This window comes from Mirounga leonina, unplaced genomic scaffold, assembly GCF_011800145.1.
Source record: "Mirounga leonina isolate KUSES-001 unplaced genomic scaffold, KU_Mleo_1.0 Mir_201, whole genome shotgun sequence".
In the NCBI taxonomy this organism is placed as follows: domain Eukaryota; kingdom Metazoa; phylum Chordata; class Mammalia; order Carnivora; family Phocidae; genus Mirounga; species Mirounga leonina.
In genome coordinates, this window is record NW_023270504.1 from 7,952,010 (window position 1) to 7,978,320 (window position 26,311).

Below are 26,311 nucleotides of genomic sequence, written 5' to 3' on the forward strand. Positions count from 1 at the left end.
GGTGTTTACTTTGATCACTTGATTAAGGTGGTGTCTGCCAGGATTCTTCACTGTGAAGTACTCATTTTCCCTTGGTAATTAATGAGTATTTGAAACTAAGTAACTATACCGTTCTTCATCAAACTTTCAATCTATTTATTCACTTATTTATTTGAATCCGTATAAACTTGTAGATGCTCATTTTATTCCCTAGGTTACACTAGGCTTCTCTAATTATCTTTTTTATTCTCAGATGGTCCCCAGTCTGCCCAGTGGCTTCCCTTTGAGCTAGCTTCTCTGTCCTCTAACATGCACAGCATTCTTGAGTAGTTCTTTGCTTTTCACACATTAAGATGTTCCAGGGTCACTGTGCATTTTTCTTACTCCAGCTCTGGAATCAGCCATTTCTTTAAGTGGCCCCAGTTCCGTTTGGGGGAGAACGATTGTAGAAGCAAAGTTCTGAGAACTAAGTGTACGTACTGCTTTTGGGATTTTGTTCTTCTAGGCCCTCTAAAGAGACAAAGCCAAGGAACATACGTGTGTGTTGAAATACTCATTTGTTAATACAGTAAATAGCTAATCTTCCATCACTGCAGCGGCCCCCTGCTCCATATGGACACCCTCTGCCCCTCACTCGGGCTCTGACGGCACCAGGGTGGATGCCCCCTTTATCTCCCGGGTGCTACCTGCCACACCACGCCTCTCCTGGTGCAGATGTTCTCCCCACTTGGACTTACACTCCTCAGATGGGGTTGCTTCCCAATTCAGCCTACTTTTTAACATGTAAACTTATCAATTCTACCCTTCTTAGGTGGCATAATTCATTCTATGGCACACAATGCAATAAAATAATTATTGAAAGGCAACAAAAGGTATTAAATCCTCAGCATTTACTACCCACATTATTTCATCTTTGATATTGTAACATGGGCATTGGACACGTGACCAAGTCCCTTCTTCTAGTAATATAACTTAGCATTCAGTATTTTACTACTACATTATGTTTATAGATTTGCTCAGTTTTAATAACTGGATGGTGCAGAAACAAAAAAAAGAGTAAGAGGAGAGTTTCAAAGAAATGTCAAATACAGTGGAACTGGTCCTGGTGTTCTTCTGTGTTGGCTACCTTTCAGTGGGGACTAGGTATTCCTGTGGCTGAAGTCTCATTGATGTCTTTCAACTATCCCTGCATTACACAAGTAGAGGAAAGTGTTAGTAGATTTTGAATTAAAATTTCCTATATTTAAGTCAGGAATCAAGTTTTTGGTCTCATTTACTCTTCTAGTTAAATCATCCTTATTTTAAATATGAGGAAATGGGCCTATTAATGATCTTGGGCTGTTTGTTTAGTTATAGATGGTGTAAGCTATAGACTCTTAGAAAAAACAGAAAACATTAAATTATTTATTAAAACTACTACTAAAAACATGAGTCCATTTTGTATCTCTGACACTATCTACATGACAAATTGGATAATCAACTACTCAGAAAGAATTTAGGTGGTTTCAGTGCTATCTCCATAGTGTTATGGGATTTTGGAAAATGACAGTGTATACGGAAAGCAACTTACGAGTACATGTGTTCAGAAAGAGGGGGACCCAAAAAGATTGGGGAATAGAGGAGATCAGAAAGCAAAAAGGAAAAGGAAAACAAAGAGGTGGAAATAGACAAGATAAATAGCAAAAGGATGGGTATTAAGGAATGCACATGTGATGGTGAGCACTAGGTGTTATATGCAACTAATGAATCATGGAACACTACATCAAAAACTAATGATGTACTATATGTTGGCTAATTGACCATAATAAATAAATAAATAAATAAATAAATAAATAAATAAATAAATAAATAAATAAATAGCAAAAGGCCAGGGTTGGGGGGAGGATAGAGTCGAGATGAGGTCAGAAATATATAGAGAGAGAGAGAAAGAGAAATTTACCGGGGCGGGGGCAGGGAATAGAGGAAAAGTGAATGGAGAGAAGAAAGGGACTAGGGACAAAGCAAGAGGATGAGGGATGACGGATGCTGGGAAAAGCAGCAGGAAGGGAAGAGTTTGAGAAGGGGGAGGATCTAGAAGGTAGGGAAAGAGGAGAAAACAAGAAACAGGAAGATTCAGATACATGAAAATATTGGGAAAGAGAGCAAGTCCCACAGAAGGGAGGGATGAGAAGGATGGGAGTGAAGCAGAGAAGGGAGGGAACAGAGAGAGTGAAGGGCCAGAGAGAGGAAGGCAGGACAGACGAGCTCTGGGCAAAGAGGCTGTGGGCACAGAGGCGGGGGAGGAAGATGCAGCTGTGGGCAGATGGGAGAATGTAGTGGATAGGCAGAGAGGTTGGGGAGAAAGAGAGACAGACTGAAACAAAGAGGGGTTGAGAGAGTGGAGCGGAATAGGTAATAGAAGGAGAAATAAAGAGAAGGTGAGAAACATCTAGAAGACGGTGAGGGATGATGGTAACAGTGGGATAACGGCAGGGGTAGGGAGGTGTAGAAACAGAAAGGGCATAGAGGAAAGGGAGCAAAACACAGTAGCAGAGAGGATAAGAGAACATGTGGGAAAGAAAATGCTTTTTCATAATATTTGGTATTATGGTATATTTGTTTCTCTGTATCATCGCTACTCTTTCACTTACAGAATGATGAAAAGATGAACGAAGTGATGAATCTGGCCCACACATTCCTGCAGAATTTCTGTCGGGGAAATCCACAGAACCAAGTTCTCCTTCATAAACATCTGAATTTGTTTTTAACCCCCGGTGTAAGTATTTGAGTGACTTCTAATATTGATAGTAAAGTGTCCCCCCGATTTGTTTTAGCAGCATTGATGAATGGAATTTTATTAATCTTTACTACCATATTAGTCTTTACCACCTTATTTTTTTCCTTGTAAGGGTTCTCTCCCTAAAAGTGAATATGTTTTTTTTTTTTTCCATTAAGGAAACATTCACAGAAACTTGAAATATTACATGAATTTTACCTGCAAGTGACAACTTCCTTTATATGTATATAGTTTAACATTAGGAAAAAATCTAGTAGAACCAAGAGCAACTTCAATGCCATGAGTGAGATAAATATGGAAAACTCAAAGGTAGAGGTAACTCTGTAAAATGTGTGTCAGTGGATACTAGGGAAGAACTAACTTTGAGTAATAGATAATTAATCTCAAGAATCCTGTTGCCAACACATTGACCTTTATGATAATCAACTCCTTTTTCCAACTAAATTCCTCTGTGAGCTCAGTTTGCTTTTAGTGGTGAATGATCTCATTGCATTTCGTAGAAGGCTTGCCCAGGAAACTCACTATGGCTTTGCATAAAATAAAAAACTGATCACAAGCAGGGAAATTAGTCTAAGCACTGTAAAACAGAAAATTGATCTTGTTAGAATTACAAGGGTACATTCCTCTCTGGTTAGCTCCTGGAAGCAGAAACCATGCGGCACATCTTCATGAACAATTACCACCTCTGCAATGAGATCAGCGAGAGAGTGGTGCAGCACTTTGTGCATTGCATCGAGACACACGGCCGCCACGTGGAGTACCTGAGGTTTTTGCAAACGATTGTAAAAGCAGATGGTAAATATGTGAAGAAATGCCAGGATATGATAATGACAGAGGTATGTTCTCGGTTTTCATTTTAACAGCTTCACATAAGTAATGTGCTCAAGGATGTGTTTTCTGTTAAAGTATGGTGTAAAACACCCCCACAGCATAGGTGTGGAAAATAATTTCGTCCTGATGGCTTAAGCAACAAGTATATTTTGTTTAAATCTGGTGAAGTAACATACCATTAAGTTGATTGCATAATTTTCTGAGTTTATTTTTCTTTTCTTTTCTTTTTTTTTAAGATTTTATTTATTTGACAGAGAGAGACATAGCGAGAGCAGGAACACAAGCAGGGGGAGTGGGAGAGGGAGAGCAGGCTTCCCGCCGAGCAGGGAGCCCGATGTGGGACTCGATCCCAGGATGCTGGGATCATGAGCCCAGTGGAAGGCAGACGCTTAACGACTGAGCCACCCAGGCGCCCTTTTCTTTTTGATCCTTAAGGAATTTGTGTACTTTAAATAGCAAAATTCTGTGAGATGTTATAATTGAGAATGAAAGTGACACATTTTATATTTTTAAGTTTTCAGTCTGTAACAAAGATGGTTGTAACTCTGTTTTCCCACTGCCTTTTTTGCTCTATTCCTGAAAGAAAGAATCCATGTTCTCTGCTACTGTTTGCAGAAGGGTTTGAAGGGCATTAAGTTAATTAATAGCAATTATCCATCAGTGATTTATGATATGTGGAAGCTTAAGTTGAAAATTTAAGAAATGCAAATGGTTGAAGTACCTCATTTATTTTGTTCTCTTCACTGTGATATTTGACATTGAGCGAGATTTATGCAATGAGTAAGTTACTCACCAGGAACCAAGTGGTACTTTGGAGAAATTGAGTCCATTTGGGTAAATCATTGCTCTGTGACCTAATGGTTCTCTAAAGGCCTGGATGGATTAAGCCAGCTTTCAACCCTGGCTACCAAACAGTTATGTAATAGATTATATTGATTGAGGGGATTTTCATTATTATATACTTTCAATTTGGGAGTGAGGGGAGGGGGACTCCTATACTGATATAATGTGAGTCCCTCCTGCGCCATAGAAATCTTAAAATTAGTTCAGCTTAAAGCCTTGAATTTTTAATGTAAATTATTTTTATTAAGCATTTTAAAGATCATTTTAAAGTTTACCTTTTCCTTATCTATATTTACATTCGTAATTGTTCTTCATTGCCTAGAAATGTGGGAACTAATTTGATTTTGCATTATGATCATCAAGGAAAGAATTAAAATGGGAAAGCAGCAAATAAAAATTAGCAAAATTTTATGATACCAATTAGGGGAAGTGTTTTTATGTGGAAAGAAGTATTTGTAATATTATATTGTGTTGACATATAATACATATTTTAACACATGTACATTCTCTTTCAACAAAACGTTCAAAGCAAGCCAGTTGTTTTATCGATTTAAATCTGTTATCAATTTAATTAAAATAGAGAAAAAATATATCCCCCAAATATCTCCCATTGGGGTTAGAAAGTTGGTACTGATAATAGACAATAAGATATTATGCAGTTTGAGCAATAAAAGTACCACCTGCTGGAATTCTCCACTAAAATTATATAAATAAAATAGGAAGGAAAATGTATATCCTAAAAGCTCCTGCTTATCCATTTCTTTGTTTTTCTCTCTCTTTCTCATTTTAAGTCTTTTCTCCATTTCTCTCATCTCCACTTTTACCTCCATTCCCTACTGGTGCCCACAACACATGGAATTTCCAGATTCTTGTAAAGTTGCATTTGGCTCAAAGTACATGCTTTTTTATTCCGTCACTATTGAAGGGGGTTGGGATATTTTACTCTGCTTTAGTAAAATTAGACTTAGGAGATTTCTCATGTCTTGGCAATGGCATCTTCCATTTGAAGTAGAGGCAAGCAACTTCCTTGAAATATTTTGCAGGTTTAATTTCAGGGGATAATTCACTGGGGAATGATTAACTATCATCTATGCCATTTAATTCTTGTCCCCATCCAGCTCTCCCCTATCTCCCTGGCTTGCTTGTGATAGTATTCATAAATAATCACTTGGCACCTGACTAGAATCTTTTTACCATCTTGCCTTGGTATAGTTCTGCTTTTGCAATATCATCTGTGTTTTTAGAAGGAGATGCATGTGTTTCCAGATAGACCAAACCTTTGACAATAGCTGCAAGGATGAACATTTGGACTGCTATGTAGACTCTCTTATTATCATTTCAGTTGATAAATGGGGGTGAAGATGTGCTGATATTTTACAATGATAGAGCATCATTTCCCATCCTTCTCCATATGATGTGTTCAGAGAGAGACCGAGGGGATGAGAGTGGCCCCTTAGCTTACCACATCACCCTGGTGGAGTTGCTAGCAGCATGCACAGAGGGGAAAAATGTCTACACCGAAATCAAGTGCAATTCCCTTCTGCCCTTGGACGACATAGTGAGGGTGGTGACCCATGATGACTGCATCCCTGAGGTAAGCCTGGCAAAAGCTGAGCAGCCACGGAAGTACATAAGTGCCAGAAGTCCCCATACTATTTATAATGAGATAATGTATTTAGTCAAGAAATTGTACTTAGCTATATAATTAGGAAAATTTAAAAGAGCATAAAAAGTTTCCTTTTTTAGTTCTACAGGAAGCTATGAAAGACGGTAAACTTTTTCAAAGTAGAGGCACTGTTGGTTTACTGGAAGCTACTCTAGGAGTCTCTTAAATTCTAAGTATGGGCAGTGTGATAAAACTGAGATTTTACTTGTTACCTCTGGTATGTTCTTGAGCATGCAATAGATGCTTCATCAATAATTCACGATCATTGGTAGGAGAGGCCAAGATGGTGCAGTAGTATCATCTATTAGACTCGGTAGGTTTGCCTTGCTTTACAGAATAAATGCATTCTTGGAAATATGGACGTGCATTTTGCTTTATTCGCACATCATTCTTTTACCCTCTGTCCTTGTTTGGCTCTGATAATAGGGAAAAAAACTCATTAAAAACTGGTTGTCTGCCAACAGGATTAATGGGGCTTCCAGGAATGTACATTGCAATAATTTCTTTCTTTTCTACTGTTGTGGTGTATTGTTGCAAAGTTCATAAATGTGTGATGCATCGAATATGATATAAATCCAAACATTTTAAATCATAGTAACTTAAAAAAGTGTAGGGTTAAGTTAACTTCCCTAACTTCCCAGTAGTCCTATGTAGTGATGGACTTAAAAATATATTTTTGTGAAATTATTTTGTGGAATTATTGACACTTCATAGCAAGGGTACTTCATGCTTTGATTGGCTTGAAAGAAGATGGCCAAGAAAGGAAGCATAGTGTAGCGATTAAATTCCCAGGTTCTGTCTTTATTTGAGGTCCTGATTCTGACAGTACTTCTTCCCACATGCTGTTCTTTCTGACCACACCACGCTGGCCCCTTATGTTCACCTACTTCACTCCTCTTCATCCTTCGTATCTTGATTCAAGCATTACTTCCTTAAGGAAAACTTCCTTGGCCTCTCATAGTAGAGTTGTAAGAGTCTACAATTTGAAATTTGACATTTGAATGTTGTTAGTAAAGGTCTGTAGCCTTCACATCCTTGCCCAAGATTATAAGCGTGATGAGAGTAGCAACTAGGTTGTTTCTATTTACCATTATATTACCTGATCGTGAGTCTATACCTAATAAATATGTTTTGAATGAATGAACAAATGAATTAAAGAATGAGTCAGAATCCTGGATCCATTACTTCTAGCTGTGTGACTGATTCCAGCAGGTTACTTAACCTTTCTGATCTTCCATTTCCACAATTTTAAAGCGAAACAGTTCTGGTATGTATCCGATTGCTGGAGGATGGAATTAAGGAAGATATTACATACAAAATGCTGAAGGGTAGCAAACAATGAATAAATATAAGCTGCTGTCAAGATGATTATGATAATGCACTGAATTGTTCTGATGTCTCCCTGCCCTATGATCAGTTCTTGACACAGACACCCTGTCTGCTTTTTGGCCTTAGTCAAGGAGAGAGAAGCACTAAGGGCATGAAAGCTGGCCCTGTATTCCTTATGGTTCTAACTTGGATTCTATGAATCCTTGAAATTATTTACATGATTTTGTATGTATATGCATTTGGGGTGGTTTATAGCACCCATCACATTATTTATTTATTTATTCATTTATTTATTTGTTTAGAGAGAGAGAGAGAGCATGCACACATGTGAGCCAGGGGGAGGGACAGAGGGAAAGGGAGAGACACAATCCCAAGCAGACTCCACGCTGAGCACGGAGCCTGACTTGGGGCTTGATCTCATGACCCTGAAATCATGACCTGAGTTGAAATCCAGAGTCAGATGCTTAACCAACTGAGCCACTCAGACACCCCTCATCACATTTTCATTAAAAAAAATAAAGAAAGAAAGGAAAGAGAAGAACCACAAACACCACTGTTCCACACACTTAGAAATACTCTATGTTGGTGAGACTCACCCCAGTCCTGTATGAGGGATTTTGTTAAATATGGGAAAGAGTGGTACTACACTTTAAAATAATATAATTTTTTTTGTAAACTGTGAGCCTGTTTCTTCTCAGAAATAGTAACTTAAATATTTCCAAATGGCATTAAAGTATTATTTAATCAACACATTTAAACATTATGTTAGAACTCTCTTGGTTGCAAACGACAGAAACCTAACTTGAACTGTTTAAATTAAAAAAAGGGAATTTTATTGGATCCTGTATTTGGGAATTTGAAGGATAGTTGTTCTGATGGATCAAGAGGTTCAAACAGTGTCAGAATTCTTTCCATCTATTGTCCCCTTTTCCTTTGTGGTTTTGCCTCATTCTCTTTTTCTGAGCATAATTGTCCTCCATGTACTTGCAGAAGATGGGTTCTTGGAGTTTGGGTTTACCTTGTTCCACTTTAGTGATGAGTGAGAGAGAGAGAATGACAGAGACAAGAGAGAGAATGACAGAATGTCAGAGACAGAGACAGAAAGAAGGGGAGGGAGAGGGAGAGGAAGGAAGACAGGGAAAGGGAGCACATTTGACTCTCAGTGTCTCAACTAGGATAGACTTGGCTTCAATCAGGTGTACTTGTGCATTCCAACACTGGGTGCAGGGGAATGGGCTACTAGGTCAGGGCCTGGAGGGTTTTAGTAAGAGAAGGGAAATGCGAATGCTTTCTAGTTAGCATGCTATAATCCACAATAGTAACTAACCGAGATTTTATTTAACTTTTCATATTTGATTTTTGAAAATGAACAATGAAGAAAACTCACTTTCTCTTGTATTTGAAACTTGCACAGGTTAAAATTGCTTATGTGAATTTTGTTAATCACTGTTACGTGGACACTGAAGTGGAAATGAAAGAAATCTACACAAGTAACCACATTTGGAAATTATTTGAGAACTTCTTGGTGGACATGGCAAGGGTGAGTTACACTTTCATCATTAAACACTACTTCATGTTTAGTTAGGTTGTTGATACATATTTCGACTAAACAGGATCAAGGGTCTGGATGAAAATTTGGAATTACACCCTCTAACTTTGGATGTAATCCATTACATTCAAAAAGATTTCACAAGATTGTGAGTGAGATTTAATGAGTTCCTACACACAAAATGCCCAGTATACTGTGTATAGAAACAAAGTGTCCATTTCTACTTTTACCACTGGCTATATTGATTTGCTATTAAATGGAATTTTAGGGGCCTTTTTATGTGGGGAAGACATTGGCAGAAGTCAGTTTGGGGACATTGGGGAAGACATTGGCAGAGGTCAGTTTGTGTTCAGCCTCTTATCATGGATGCAATTACAAACTATAGATGGAAGAGATCTCAGGAGGCCTTGAGCGCTGCTTTCAGACAGATCAGTACTTGACCAGACTACCCAGGGCTTAGCATTGCTCAGTGTTGCCTATTCAGAGTTTTCTTTGGGAGAGCGCTCCAGTAATTGAATCATCTGGTTTGACTCGTCAGTCAATATAGGTCCTGCTTTTTACTGAGTCCATTTCCTCCTGTTTGGCCTTTTGGGGGAATTGGAGAGGACATGTGGAGCTGGTTGGCATTTTCTAGATATTGTCCAGCGTATGTTTTTGAGTAAAATTGAGTGAATGAATGAATGAAGAAAGGAAGGAAGGAATCTTCTTTATAGATAGTGCTTAATTTTAGTTAGTATATCTTCAGCTCCCCCCCACCCCCCCGCCTTTTATTGGCATGTTGAATTGTCATAACATAGAGGGTCTATTATTTTGGGTTTTTTGATCTTTAGTTTTCCCTTTGAAGTGATGGGATATAATGTTCAAATAAGAGTTTCACCAGTGGAAGATAGTGTATAGATAATCCTTAGGCCTGTGATGACTTATGGTGGGCTGTCCCAGTTTTTTTGACTCTCTACATTCCTGAGTGCTGGTAGCTTTACACAGGCCTTATTTAGATGTATTTGGAGAAGAGCAGAGTTAGTGAGGTCCATATTTCTACTGTCTTATAAGAATGGATGTTGATGGTTATCCACTAGCTAACTGGCTCCCTACAACACTTTCTGGAAGGAAGGAAGACAAGGGGGATATAATAAAGCATCGACTCAGACTCAGACATCAGGGCTTTGCAGGTGAAATGTGCTTATTTTACCCTCAATGTGGTGTAGTATGAGCCAACTCCACTAGGTTCAAGCATGAGTGGAGTAAGGCAGTTCCTAGTTTACTTCATTTCTATAGAATGAAAAGCCACTCATTACCTTTTGCAGGCAAACCAGTACCTGTGGAGAAATAATCTTGTTTTACACACGATTTTCATACCACTCATATTGACCCCCATGTCCTTGTGAAAGCCCTTGTATCCGATGGGCTACAAGGATCTCTAGAGACCTTGAAGTAAAGGACGGGTTATATGCCGATGACTGAGCTTTAAAATTGCACGTGCAGGAAGATATTAAAGAGATTATAGACTGATTTGCAGAGTTGCACAGTGCTACGGACTAAAGATAAGCTTGAAAAGACCAAGGTCACATTCTAGGCAGCATGAGCTGCAAAGCTAAAAGGAGTTTTATTTTTTAAAACAAAGAAAGCTGATGGTAACTGCCATTGGTTCTGCCACCTTGGCAGCACCCTTGCCGTTGAGGTATTTATAAAGCTAAGACGTAGGTATTCTTTTTTGTAAAAAAAAGCATGCCTGCTAGGAAGGATTTTTTATTTTAACTATTTTTGATTAAGTAGACATTTAATGTTATTTATTATATAAAGGCTTGAAGGGAATTTTGAGATCTTTTTAGTCTACTCATTCATTATGTCTAACCACAGTGGCTTAGCTATACTGTAAAAAAGCATTTTTTTTTTCTTTCCTTCTGGTTTCCCTCTTATTTATATCTTATTTATTTATTTATTTATTTATTTATTTATTTTTAAAGATTTTATTTATTTATTTGAGAGAGAATGAGAGAGAGCACATGAGAGGGGGGAGGGTCAGAGGGAGAAGCAGACTCCCCGCCGAGCAGGGAGCCCGATGCGGGACTCGATCCCGGGACTCCAGGATCATGACCTGAGCCGAAGGCAGTCGCTTAACCAACTGAGCCACCCAGGCGCCCTCTTATTTATATTTTAAAACAGCAGCTCTCTTATCCCCTCACCAAGAATGACAAAGAGTCACCCTTCCTATTTCAGGGAAGGGACAGGAAACCTGGCTTTTCTGTAACTGGGCTTTGTCTTTCTGCCCTTGAAGAGGGATTAAGGAGCCACCGCACACTCAAATTCAAATACAAAAAGTTGTTTAAATAAGTAGAAGTGGTTTCCTAGGCAAATTTTCAGTTGAGTAGATCAGTAGTTCTCAAACTTCAGTGAGCATCAGAATTTATCTGGAGGCTTTGCTAAAGCACAGATTGCTGAGCCCCACCCCAGAGTTTCTGATTCAGTAGATGTGAATCTTTGCATTTTTAACACGTTTCCAGGTGATGCTGACGCTGCTTATCCAGGGACCACACTCTGGGAACCATTGCAGTAGAATATAGTAGTTTAAGAGTAGGTACTTTAGAGGCATTAGCCAGACCAGCGTTCAAGTCCAGATTCTGCCGCTTCCTAGCTCAGTTACCTTGAGCAAAGTACTTACCACTCTGATTCAGTTTCCTTATTTGTAAAATGGATACACATTCCTCATAGGGTTGCCAGGAGGCTTCAATGAGATAATGCGTATAAAGCTCTTAGCACATGAGTGGCACTTAATCAGAGAGCTGGTAACATCATCTATTTCATCCACATCATGGTAACATCACTGGTATTATTACAAGGTTATATGTAGCCTTTAAAGCAATTTCAACAAGCTTCCTCCATACCTATACCAAATAATAATGTTGAAGATAACCAAAAGGAGAACAGCCAGTACAGGCAAGAGCTAGAAACCATGTCTGGGAAACTGGAATTGCGGAGTAATGACTTGACATAGAGATGGGCTAAATGGAGGTGTTCCCACGAAGTGATGAAGTCCTGGAGCAGCTGATTTACATCAGTGAGAAATGGTGGAGGTAACCTGGAGGAAAGGTATGTGGCAAATTGCCCCTAAAGAATCATAGGATCTTAGGGTTGGAAGAGACTGGCAGTCATAATAGCTCACACTCTTCAGCACCTGCCTGTATATTTCCAGTAAGAGTGATCTCACTATTTTTTTGAGACAACTGGTTTCATTATTACATAACTTTAATTGTGAAAAACTCTTTTTTTTTTTTTAAAGATTTTATTTATTTGAGAGAAAGAGAATGAGAGACAGAGAGCACGAGAGGGAAGAGGGTCAGAGGGAGAAGCAGACCCCCTGCCGAGCAGGGAGCCCGATGCGGGACTCGATCCCGGGACTCCAGGATCATGACCCGAGCCGAAGGCAGTCGCTTAACCAACTGAGCCACCCAGGCGCCCCAGTGAAAAACTCTTAATATTGAGCCAAATTGTTATGTATTATAATTTTTGCCTATTTCTTCCTTCTGTAGCAACATAGAATGATTCAGTTCAACAAAAGTGTAGGTATTTACCATAAGCAATATATTCTCCTTGCTGGTGATCTACTTTCAAATAAAGTCATACAATTTTTTTTTTTTAAAGATTTATTTATTTATTTATTTGAGACAGAGAGAATGAGAGACAGAGAGCATGAGAGGGAGGAGGGTCAGAAGGAGAAGCAGACTCCCTGCCAAGCAGGGAGCCCGATGCGGGACTCGATCCCGGGACTCCAGGATCATGACCTGAGCCGAAGGCAGTCGCTTAACCAACTGAGCCACCCAGGCGCCCTAAAGTCATACAATTTAAAGAACTTAAGACCATTGAGGTTGACCTCATAATTTTGCCCCTCAGTTCCAGAGAGATTAATTTGCTAGCATAGGGTGACTTGCCTAGCTAGAAGCAGAGCTGGGAAATCTGCTGGAGCCTAACCTGGTGCTTTTTCCATAACAGCTTCTCAAATTTGTTCTGGGCTCCTTCCTGTTTTCAATATACTTTTGGGTTCTCTCTAATATATCAGTGTTTTAAAAGTATGGCATTTGGGTATGCATCCTTTCTGATGACTGAGTAATTTTCCACTGTATATATGAACCACATCTTCTTTATCCATTCATCCATCAATGGACATCTCGACTCTTTCCACAGTTTGGCTATTGTGGACATTGCTGCTGTGAACATTGGGGTGCATATGGCCCTTCTTTTCAGTACGTCCTGTGTCCCCAAGTAGGGCAATTCCTGGGTCATAGGGTAGCTCTATTTTTAATTTTTTGAGGAACCTCCACACTGTTTTCCAAAGTGGCTGTACTAACTTGCATTCCCACCAATAGTGTAAGAGGGTTCCCCTTTCTCGACAACCTCTCCAACATTTGTTTTTTCTTTACTTTGCAGTTTTTGCCATTCTAACTAGTGTAAGGTGGTATCTCAATGTGGTTTTGATTTGAATTTCCCTGATGGCTAATGATGATGAACATTTTTTCATGTGTCTGTTAGCCATTTGTATGTCTTCTTTGGAGAAGTGTCTGTTCATGTCTTCTGCCCAGTTTTTGACTTGATTATTTGTTTTTTGGGTGTTGAGTTTGAGAAGTTCTTTGTAGATCTTGGATATCAGCCCTTTGTCTGTAGTATCATTTGTAAAAATCTTCTCCCATTCCGTGGGTTGCCTCTTTGTTTTCTTAACTGTTTCCTTTGCTGTGCAGAAGCTTTTTATCTTGATGATGTCCCAAAAGTTCATTTTTGCTTTTGTTTCCCTTGCCTTTGGGGACATATCTTGAAAGAAGTTGCTGTGGCTGATGTCAAGGAGGTTACTGCCTATGTTCTCCTCTAGGATTTTGATGGATTCCTGTCTCACATTGAGGTCTTTCATCCATTTTGAGTTTATCTTTGTGTATGGTGTAAGAGAATGGTCGAGTTTCATTCTTCTTTGTATAGCTGTCCAATTTTCCCAGCACCATTTATTGAAAAGACTGTCTTTTTTCCACTGCATATTTTTTCCTGCTTTGTCAAAGATTATTTGACCGTAGAGTTGAGGGTCCATATCTGGGCTCTCTATTCTGTTCCATTGATCTATATGTCTGTTTTTATGCCAGTACTATGCTGTCTTGGTGATCAGGGCTTTGTAATATAACTTGAAATCAGGCAACATGATGCCCCCAGCTTTGTTTTTCTTTTTCAACATTTCCTTGGCGATTCGGGGTCTTTTCTGATTCCATACAAATTTTAGGATTGCTTGTTCCAACACTTTGAAAAATGCCATTGGAATTTTGATCGGGATGGCGTTGAAGGTATAGATTGCCCTGGGCAGCATAGACATTTTAACAATGTTTATTTTTCTGATCCATGAGCATGGAATGTTTTTCCATCTTTTTGTGTCTTCATCAATTTCTTTCATGAGTGTTCTGTAGTTCCTAGAGTATAGATCCTTTACCTCTTTGGTTAGGTTTATTCCAAGGTGTCTTATGGTTTTTGGTGCTATTATAAATGGAATCGATTCTCTAATTTCTCTTTCTACAGTTGCATTGTTAGTGTATAAAAAAGCAACTGATTTCTGTGCATTGATTTTGTATCCTGCCACATTACTGAATTGCTGTATGAGTTCTAGTAATTTGGGGGTGAAGTCTTTTGGGTTTTCCACATAAAGTATCATGTCATCTGCGAAGAGAGAGAGTTTGACTTCTTCTTTGCCAATTTGAATACCTCCTATTTCTTTTTGTTGTCTGATTGCTGTTGCTAGGACTTCTAGTACTATGTTAAACAATAGTGGCGAGAGTGGGCATCCTTGACGTGTTCCTGATCTTAAGGGAAAGGCTCTCAGCTTTTCCCCATTGAGGATGATATTCGCTGTGGGTTTTTCATAGATGGATTTTATGAAATTGAAGAATGTTCTCTCTATCCCTATATTCTGAAGAGTTTTAATCAGGAAAGGATGCTGTATTTTGTCAAATGCTTTTTCTGCATCAATAGAGAGGACCATATGGTTCTTCTCTCTCCTCTTATTAATGTGTTCTATCACATTGATTGATTGGATCAACCAGGAAATCAAAGAAGAACTTAAACAATTCATGGAAACCAATGAGAATGAAAACACATTGGTCCAAAACCTATGGGATACTACAAAGGCCGTCCTAAGGCGGAAATACATAGCCATCCAAGCCTCACTCAAAAAAATAGAAAAATCCTGAATTCACCAACTATCTTTACACCTTAAAGAAATGGAGAAAAAAACAACAAACGATGCTTAAGCCACACATTGAAAGAGAAATAATTAAGATTAGAGCAGAGATCAGTGAATTAGAAACCAGAAATACAGTAGAGAAGATCATCGAAACTAGAAGCTGGTTCTTTGAAAGAATTAATAAGATCTATAAACCTCTGGCCAGACTTATCCAAAAAAAAAGAAAATGATCCAAAATTAATAAAATTAGTGAATGAAAGGTGAGAGATCATGACTAACACCAAGGAAATAGAAACAATTAGTAGAAATTATTATCAACAACTATATGTCAATAAATTGAGCAACCTGGAAGAAATGGATGCCTTCCGGGGAAACCTATAAACTACCAAGACTGAAACAGGAATAGACAACTTGAATAGACCAATAACCGGTAACGAGATTGAAGCAGTGATCAAAAACCTCCCAAAAAACAAGAGTCCAGGGCCTGACGGATTCCCTGGGGAATTCTACGAAACATTCAAAGAAGAAATAATACCTATTCTACTGAAGCTGTTTCAAAAAATATAAACAGAAGGAAAGTTTCCAGACTCATTCTATGAGGCCAGCATTACCTTGATCCCCAAACCAGGCAAAGACCCCATCAAAAAGGAGAATTTCAGACCAATATCCCTGATGAATATGGATGCCAAAATTCTCAACAAAATCCTAGCTAATAGGATCCAGCAGTACATTAAAAGGATCTTCCTCCACGACCAAGTGGGATTTATCCCTGGGATGCAAGGGTGGTTCAACATTCTTAAATCAATCAATGTAAAAGTATGGCATTTGGGGTGGAACCCAGTGTTTCAGGTGGGGTCCGGCCAGCACAAGGCAGATGATTATTTTAGTAGAAGTTTGGAGAACAGTATTACCTAAAAGGCAAAAGAAATATTAATATGTAGTGGCATTCATACCACCTTCCACCTTTCTCTTCATGTTGCTCTGGAGTCATTTCTACCAGGTTCTTTTTTGTTTGCTCTTGGGTAAAACTCTCAAAAGAGTCTTAATTAGTATCTTTCTTATTCCTGTTTGTAGCCCCTCATCTTTTATCTTGCTAAGACCCATATAAGAAAATCTTCCTGAAAGACTGTTTTTAATAAACTGGTGCTAGGTTTCACACACTTAATTCCATTCTGATTCCCTGACAAACAGTATCCGTGTTCTGTAAATACACCAGATTTAGGCAGGCAGCAAAGATATTAGACTCATGAAAAGTTGTTCCTCTGTGTTCCATGTGGCTAAAATTGGTCCTCCAGGTATCCTCAAGACTTCTTTCATGTTCCTGCTTAAAAGTCTTCAAAGACGCCTTCACTTACCACCCTGTGTGTAGCAGCTTTTTCCTTCTGCCCCCCACCCCTTCGCTTGCTTCATTTTTCTTCATAGAACTTATCCCCATGTGACATTTTTATATACATTTGTATTTGTTCCTACTGAAACAAACAGAGGGCAGGGATTTTGTCTGTTTGGTTCACTGCTGCACACCTAACCTAGAACAGTGTCTCACACATAGTAGGTAGTTCATATGTATTTGTGAAATAAATGTCCACTGAAGTGAAAAATACTTAAGAAGTCCATTTGAAAACAAAGTAAGTGTAGTCTTAGCATCGAATTAAGTGGACATATCAATGGAATGAAATAAATAGGCATAAACAGATTTTTACATATGTAGATACTAATATATCATAAAGAAATTATTACTCATTAGTAAGGAAGTGATTAGTAATTTTCAGGGATGAGCAAACTTTCTCCATGAAAGCAAGGTAGTTCATATTTTAGCTTTTCAGGCCACTATTATTACGGTTATAGCAATTACTAAAGGGAAAGGAGCCATTGACAATATGTAAACGAGTGGCTATAGCTAGATTTGCCCCATGGGCTGTAGTTTGCTTACTCCTGGTAACATTAAAGTGATAATATAAGCTCCATTAGGGTAGTGATTCTTCTTTATTTTATTCATCGATAGATTCCAGGTACATAGAACATTCTTGGCATGGAATAGACATTCAACAAAAATTGTTGATTTGAACTAAATCAAAATGCCACTTGAGGACACTGGCTATTTGGGGTGAAATGAACTCAGTTCGTAACCTAAATCATATAATAGCGTAAATTGCAATTAGATTAAGATTTTAGAAATAAATGTGGAACAATAAAAATGGATGGAAATGTAGGTGGCTATTTATCTGTCTTTGGATGAGAGGTTCTTTTTAAGCATAAAAGTAGTGAATGAGAATAGCTAAGGAAAATAATAGACGTTTCATTTTTTGAAAATTTCAAATTTAAGTACATAAAACATCACACATAGCAATAAAAAATCAAAATAGAAAAAAGTTACTAATATTTCTAAAAAGGCTTAAATAATCTTTACATAAAGAACTTGGGACGCCTGGGTGGCTCGGTCGGTTGAGCTTCCGACTCTTGGTTTTGGCTCAGGTCATGATCTCGGGGTTGTAAAATTGAGCCTCATGTCTGACTCCGTGCTGAGTGCAGAGCCTGCTTGGGTTTCTCTCTTCCTCTCCTTCTGCTCCCCACCCTCTAAAATAAATAAATAAATCTTTAAAGGCCCAATGCTTGAAAAAGAAAAAAAAAAAGAACTGATTTATATAGATAGATAAGAAAAAGCACTAACGATCTAATAATGAAATGGTCAAGACCCAGGCATTCATGACTTATAGGGGAGGAAATACAAGCAAACCCTTGAAAAAAATAGTCAACTGTTAATAATTTTTTAAAAATACAATGAAGAATAAGATCCAGTTTCTAACTATCAAAGTTGTAAGGGCAAAAAGATAAAAGTAAAGAGATAATATTAAATGTTGGTTCGCATACTTTGCTGATGAGACTGTAAATTCATGCTGTCTTTCTGAAAAGAATTTTGGTAATACATTAAAAGAGACCTTCATACCTTTTTAATGTGTCAAATAATTTACTTTCCACGAATCTGTCCTCAGGAAATAATTAGAAATGATATCAAGGATTTATGGTCAAAGAAGTTCAACATGCTGTTATAATAATATACAGTAAGAAATAGTTTCAAAATCGAATAATAGAGAAATGGTTCAATAAATTATGATATATCTATAAGATTGATGTTATAGAGTCATTGAGATTATTTCTTGAGGATTTTTTTTTTTAAAGATTTTATTTATTTATTTGAGACAGAATGAGAAAGACAGAGAGCACATGAGAGGGGGGAGGGTCAGAGGGAGGAGCAGACTCCCTGCAGAGCAGGGAGCCCGATGCGGGACTCGACCCCGGGACTCCAGGATCATGACCTGAGCCGAAGGCAGTCACTCAACCAACTGAGCCACCCAGGCGCCCCTTTCTTGAGGATTTTTAATAATGTGGGAAGTACTAACTGGTTATCTAGAATAATTTCAGTTATGTAAAATATACATGGTAGAGCACAAAGATTAGAAGAAAGGATTCTAAGAGGATAACCATGGTTTGATCTGGATTTTTGTATTAAAGATAATTTTTGTTTTCTATTTTGTGATTTTCTGTATTTTTTTCAGGGCTCCTACAATTAATATATATTGATATTAAGAAAAATATTATCTTTTTAAAAAATGAGTTTAGAATTCTAAGAAAGCAAACTGAGTGTATGAACCGATGACTCACCTTTTAAAAAGGAGATGTTTAAAAAGCAAATGTTTGGAAGTTTTGGCCTCATGAATGAAGAGATGCAAATTAAAATAAATATGTGATATCACCTCAGCTATTTAGAGGAACGTGTCTACTGTCTACAAGGAATACAAAAACGATCCTTAGGATTTGTATTCCTTGGTCTGTGTGATCAAAAGTATGTTACTGGCACTAGAGCTCTCCTATCCTGCAGGGTAGAAGCTTGCCACATTTAAATTTAAATTTTAATTAGGTAAAATTAAATCGGATGGACAATCCAGTTCTTCAGTAGCATTGGCCACCTTTTAAGTGCCCAATAAGCACAAGTTTGACATCACTTATATGGATTTCCATCACTGCAGAAAGTCCTATTGGACAGTGCTGCTCTAGCATTTAACTTTTCAAATCCCATCTGTCATTTTGGAAGAGTAGCGGTGACTTTAGAGTGGAAGAGAGAAGGAACATCATATATGCAAGGGGAGAAATGTCAGGCATAATTATGTCTAGAAATGTTTCATATTTGTTTTTCAGCAAATGATTTCATATCTACTGTGTGCTGAGGTCCTGCATGTGCGGTGGTGAGCAAGTCAGACTAGTTTCCCAGGTCCAGGGACTTATATTCTACTGGTGGAGACAGATTTTCCTTGCTCTTCTTCCCAGAAACCTCCAGGGCTGTTTCCTCACTTCCTTCAGTTTTTTGTTAAAATGTTGCCTTATCCAGAGAGGTTCCCCAAGCAAGTTAGGTAAAATAGTAATCCTCCACCATACCCACTCCTCCGGTAGCATAAAAAGGAGCTATACTCCTCCTCCCTGTACAGCTTGCCCTTCTTTATTTTTCTTCTAGAGTATCCTATTTTCTCTATTTTCCACTTATATTATGTATTTATTAATTTGTCTTTTGCGTGTCTTTCTTGATTAGAGTAAAAACTCTTATGTAAGAGTAGGGATTTTATTTTGTTTGGTTCACTGTCCTAAATCCTAATCCAATATTTAGCTTTAATTTATTTTTTTTAAGATTTTATTTATTTATTTGAGAGAGAGAGAATAAGCAGGGGTAGCAGCTGAGGGAGAGGGAGAAGCAGGCTCCCCACTGAACAGGGAACCTGCCCAGGGGCTCGATCCCAGGACCAAGGGACCATGATCTGAGCTGAAGGCAGACGCTTAACTGACGGAGCCACCCAGCCACCCCAATATTTAGCTTTAATTTAAATAATAATAATTTAAACAAATAATTTGAAAAATAATGATATGTGGAGCTTGGGATTATTTTAATATTTTATAATATTTTACAGATTTTAAAATATTTTAAAAATTATGATACATGGAATATACCAGAGAGATATAAATAGTAATTAGTGATATAAGACAAACCTCAAGCAACCTAAGGGTGAGACAAGAAATCACTGTTCAGTAAATGTTTGGAGGACAGTTGGATGGATATCAATATTGGAAAAAATTGATCAGAATCCAAAAATCAGGTCACTACAGCAGCAAACTTCTAGATAGCGTAAATAGTTAAGTGGGAGTCAGGATGCGTATGGGTTGGAGGGGGGCTGGAGGGATGGAGGAGGACTCCAAAAAAAAAAAAAAAACAAATGTGTAGAATATCCTTTGCTTTTGTGGAAGGGAGGTTTTTTTCTTCTTTATATTAAATAAATAGAAACAATCTAAATAAAAAATAGTGCCTGAATGCTAAGAATTGACACAATGAAATTTAAAGAAATGAACATTCTAAATAAAAAAATCAGAATGTGAAAAATATATGTGAAATGATAATCCAAAAGAGCTTATTATGAAAAATATGTTAAAATGCTATGTCATGTGTCAGTCATTATCCAGGTCTCACTTAAAGTGGTTAGAGGATTTTGAATCATCTGTACGTGACAAAATATCGGCATGAAGTGATTATGTGGAAAGTGCCAACCCTCATTAGCAATGTCAGAAACACAAAATAAATTTTAGGTATCATTAAATGGGCGAAAATAATGATAATTTACAGGTGGGAACAGTTTCCGTGGGAACCAGATGGCATCCTCCAGGAGGTGTGGGCAGTGTGAAAGGGACCAAGAAGGCACAGGGGAGCACCCTGGAATTGGGGACACTGCAAAGCTGTTTGCACCCAGGCATGAAGGGGCAAAGGCAGCGCCATTGTTACTGGGGACACTGCTGAAGGGCTCAGTGGGGGCTGCACCCAGAAATTCAGACACTGCCAGAACCTCTGTGAGGGGAAGAAGATGGAGTTGGAAGCAGAGGTCCAGTAGGTCCCTGAATTCTCTCTCTCCCACTCTGTTCTGCCAGTGCCTCACATCAGCTGATCCCAACCAGAGCCTGAAAACAAGAGCTAGTTGGAAATAATGAGGGACCATCCTGTATATCCACACATAGGTTGTTGATAACACTGTACATTTGTTATTTTAGAGGATCAGCTCAGCGACAGTACAAAACTGTTTCTATATCCTCATCTGGTGATTCCTCTTTTGGTAGAATATACACCAAAAATCTGAAAGTAAATGTAAGAATTTTGCACAATTCGTTATAGTTGCGAAAAAAAGAATTAGGGAAATCACATAAAAGACTAGCAAGAAGGAAATAATTAGGAAAATAAGAAAATGATTTATATTTTTGGTTATGTATACCTCAATTTATTCCAAAAATGGATTTAAAGCATGATGGTACATTGGTATGATGGAATAAATATTACCTTTTATTTTTATTTATTTTTAGTTTTTGCAATTCCTCAAAGTTCCAACTTTATCTTTATTATGTTCCATTAGCCAACATATAGTACATCATTAGTTTTTGATGTAGTGTTCAACGATTCATTAGTTGCATATAACACCCAGTGCTCATCACATAACCTTTTAAAATAAGTGTTTAGAGAATCACACGGGCCATGCTTTGTAGGAAATAATGGTATGCGAATAATATGTGCAAATAGATCGAAATTTTGAAAATACATGTATTACACATCAAAGTTAATTTCATGTGGTATCATTTTTTTGAATCATTTCCGATCTTTATTGGAACGAGGCAGTAAAAATAAATGAAAGACAGAATGGATAAAGAAATATTGTTATTTTGGGGGTTCTTTTTTTTCCTGGAAAGTTTTAAAAGATTTTAATAAGTAAAGTGGCTTCTTGCCTCTCTTGCCTATCCATGATATTGCAATGTAGGATGCAAGTTTCTGGAGGTACAAAAATATTATCATTCATATGGGGCAGAAAAAATATCTTGAAAAATTGTTAGAATTTCTTGTTCAAATGGATTGAGGAATAGGTTTGTAAACCCAGGATTTTGAGGAAACTCTTTATCTAGAAATAGATTACTTTTACTAATCCACTGATGAAAGCAAATTTCTTAGTGGTGCTTTAGCAAATGTCCAGTTGCAGGTAATTCAGGGTGGTACTGCAATAGCTCGGCAGAGCCCCCCACAATTGTGTGAAATGTCACTGGATGAGGAAGAAGCTTATTTGGGCTGGTTATGGTAGATTTGGTCAGCTACCTCTTCAACTTTAACATATTTTTATCCTGTGAATCAGAAAATTTCAGTATCAAAGCCAGTGCTGGAAAAATACTAAACAAAATAAATTCTATGTTATATCCATCATGGGATAACTAATTTTATATTAGTGCTGAGACCACACAGTTTTAGTCCTGTTGTTCCACAAATATAGCCTAACCCAGAGTGAACCTGTAACAACATAAGAGTCCTGTTCTTTCTTATTCTTTCATTTTTAAAGTGAATTGATTCATTCATGTCCCAAACATTAATTGAACATGTTGTATATGCCACACATTATGTTACCTGCTTGAATGCTGGTTAAAAGATTGCATAATTTGACATCATTTATTTCCTTTAATTGCACTGTTCCCTACAATAACTGTGAGATTAGTTCTCATACAACCCTGTGAGGGAGGTGTCACTTAATAGATGAGGAAAAAATGAAGAGCCCTGATGGGAAGTGATTTAGAAGCAAAGCAATCCCCGTACTCTTTCTTTTACCTGCATTCGGCAAATACTGTTATTTCCCCAACCAAAACTTTGGGACACACATTTGAGAAGGGAATTTTTCTCTTTTGTGAACTTATTTGTGTGAAAGGTTTTTAAAGCAATATCAAATTAAGTTATAATTACTTATTCTTTTTGATGAATCACCTTACTGAAAAGAAAAAGAAATGATGTAGAAATTTGGATTGTCTAAGAACATCTGGAACATCTGGCCACCATATTTCCCCACCATCACTGTGAATATTTAAATGTTGTTACTCTGCCCCAGTTTTTTGGGGTTTTCTCATACCCTATGCTTTTCCCCTCCACTTTTTTCTTCTTTTTATCTTCATGGTTCTTTTTATTAGCCAGCTTTTTTTCATTTGTTTTTAATCATGTATCTTAGCTTTTGCAATTTGTCTACCCTGACATATTTGGAAATTTGTGGTTTGTTTCACAAAATGACCAATTTCTGCGTCATTTAATCACATAAAAAATCAGGGCAGAAACCAGGCCTGTATTCTTTTCTGGTTTATCCTTAGTGCTAGTATTGTCTCTTCTTGCTCAGCCCTACTCAGGGAAGGAAGCATGCAAAGGCACACTTCAGTGCTTCCCGGAGCATCTATGCTATGGATGAAAAGGTCTGAAGTGTTGGAAAGAGTTATATCTTCTTGTAGCTTTCTACTTCCCTTGCCAAATATTTTCTGTTTGCATCCTCCAATTTGGGCCAGGTTTTATAAGTGAAAATATGTAGAGATATAAACCACCATTAATCACATTCACCACTTTCTTTTTTTTTTTTTAAAGATTTTATTTATTTATTTGAGAGAGAAAGAGAGAGCACATGAGAGGGGGGAGGGTCAGAGGAAGAAGCAGACTCCCTGCTGAGCAGGGAGCCCGATGTGGGACTCGATCCCGGGACTCCAGGACCATGACCTGAGTCGAAGGCAGTTGCTCAACCAACTGAGCCACCCAGGCGCCCACCACTTTCTTATAATGACTGTTCCTCTTTGATTTCCTCACATTAAGTGGAAGATGGAAGGGCGTTTCCAGCAAAGCCATGCTTGAGAACAGAGGGAGAAGGTTGGTGTGCAAAAGTAGGGAGAAGCAGAGCAGGAGAAAGGGACTGGGGGCGTTTGTGAAAGAATTCTTCCAAGGATGAAATGACAACCAAACTTAAAGGAGCAGCTATGGCAGAATGATACAATTTTAATAGATGTTTGGCAGAAATATGTCTATTCAAAGCAACTTTCAAAAGCAGAAGAAATGTTATAAATAACTGTTTTGGGACATTTTTTAGAAGGTTCTGGTATTGATTTATATTTCAAAGTTGTGGTAGAGTGTATTGAGTTGTTCAATTTTTCTCTCCAGGTTTGCAACACAACCACAGACCGGAAACACGCAGACACCTTCTTGGAGAAGTGTGTCACTGAGTCAATAATGAACATTGTGAGTGGCTTCTTTAATTCCCCCTTTTCGGACAACAGTACCAGCCTCCAGGTAATGTAAACAAACACAGGAGCATTCTGTCACACAGAGTTTATTTACCTTATTTGAGTAGGAATAAACTTTAATCTGGTCAGGAAGTCATTTCCTACACTTCTGAAGGTCACTTTTCTCTCATATTATTTACTATTATGCTGTTTCTGAGTTTACCAAGTTTTATTTTAAGTAAAGAGGCCCCATCTTCAAATTGAATTATTCCTGTTCTCCCTCCAAGTATAATAAGAAACATTCATATCAGTATGTTGGCTGTTTGCCAAGTGTTGCAATAAATGATTCTTTCAAAGGATACGCATTTTGACTCAATAAATTCCACCTTAGTAATTAGCAGGAATTTATATACTAAGAATTAGTCTGGAATTAGAAGAAATTTATATACTAAGATTTTCATTCAAGTATTTATAATACTTAAAAATTGGCTTCGACCTTAAATGACCACAAATAGAATAGCTAAATAAATTATGGTGTGTCTGTAGGATGGCTTATTACATAACAAATGGAAATCGTGTTTTAAAAGAAATATGTATGACTAAAGAAAAGGATTGTGAAGTAATATTAAGTGAAACAGTCCCCAGAATTGCATTAGAGTATCATCCAAATCTGTATGTGTAAAGAACATATGTGCCTATATACATAGGAAAACTCAGGAGGTAAATATCTTCAAAATGTTTATACTGATTATCTCTACATGGTAGGAGTATTGGTGATTTTCATTTCTGTGGTTCCCCAAAATTCTATAGTGATCATGTATTACCCTTATAAAAATATCATTTTGAATTGTACTTTCTTTAGGGAAAACTTTTAAATTACTAGAACCATATGAAATTGTTTCGTAGGTCAAAATTGTTGTCTCCTGTCCTTGCACATCATATGAAACCAAAACATACAGTCAAATAAACAAACTCAGAACACCTGCTCTACTTATACTCGGAAACAAAACAGAGATATTAAAAAAATATTTAAATTCATGTCATTGGCTTCAAGAAATGCCAATTTTTTTCTGATTAAGTGTATAGTTAAAATGCAAGTAATCGATTTTCTATAGTGTCTGGCATGGTGCCTGTCATGAAGTGGGTACATAATAAATAGTTGTTGAATGAGATACTCTGTCAGTGGCGCTGATGCTCAAAAAATACTGGGTTGTGTTTTATTTTGATGAGCCTTTTTGCTAATGCACAGCTGCCATGTTAGGAGTGTTAATGGCTTTAGTGGCCTATTTGCCTACTTTCTTTCTGTTTTCAGACACATCAGCCTGTTTTTATTCAGCTGCTGCAGTCTGCCTTCAGAATTTACAATTGTACCTGGCCAAATCCCGCACAGAAATCCTCCGTGGAGTCTTGTATCAGAACTTTGGCCGAAGTGGGTAAGTCAGAATGTTGGGTTTTACTCACTCTTACATTTTGTGAAAGAGATTGGACTTTTGGCTAGTAGCCAATACAAGCGGCTTTCCAGTTTACAACTTAATAAGAAAAAGCAGGTACGGTTTCTCCAAAGCTGAAGAGCAATGACCAGCAAACAGTTCTGAACATTGTGGCGTACTTTGTGGGAGGGGAAGATGATTCTTGTATTTCTTTTTTCAAAATTTCAAAATTTATTTATTCTTAATTGTATTTCTAATTGTAATATTGCATATGACACTTTAACACAGCTCGGTAAGATTTTACAGGGATGAGTTTAGTTTCGTTGTCGTCTCAGATTTCGTTATGGAACTGTCTTGTCCATTAAGTAGCCTGACATACTAATACGTTCAGAGGGCAGTGGGACCTTTTAAGGGTTTTTTAGTTTTCCAGTTTGGTCTGAAATCCATCAGTATTTACTAAGGGCCTGTTGTGTATAGAAACCTTCAGAAATTACAAATGAAATGGAAGGCAAGGGGATTACAGCTAAGGGAAGGTTAGTAGATTTTAGAGGGAGTTTCTCATATATTCCTCTTTCCTTCCTTCCTTCCTTCCTTCCTTCCTTCCTTCCTTCCTTCCTTC

The 26,311-nt window shown here is 37.7% G+C and overlaps 1 protein-coding gene across 9 annotated transcripts in view; it reads left to right on the top strand.

The window, feature by feature from the left end:
- The window catches only part of ITPR2 (inositol 1,4,5-trisphosphate receptor type 2), a 497,457-nt gene that overhangs the window by 218,425 nt on the left and 252,721 nt on the right, over nucleotides 1-26,311 (top strand). For all 9 annotated transcript variants that reach the window (XM_035028030.1, XM_035028031.1, XM_035028032.1 and 6 more), the window contains 6 exons: nucleotides 2,612-2,734; nucleotides 3,391-3,591; nucleotides 5,772-6,023; nucleotides 8,839-8,964; nucleotides 24,201-24,329; nucleotides 25,575-25,695. In XM_035028030.1, coding sequence (XP_034883921.1) covers nucleotides 2,612-2,734; nucleotides 3,391-3,591; nucleotides 5,772-6,023; nucleotides 8,839-8,964; nucleotides 24,201-24,329; nucleotides 25,575-25,695 — 952 coding nt within the window. The remainder of the gene's footprint in view (nucleotides 1-2,611; nucleotides 2,735-3,390; nucleotides 3,592-5,771; nucleotides 6,024-8,838; nucleotides 8,965-24,200; nucleotides 24,330-25,574; nucleotides 25,696-26,311) is intronic.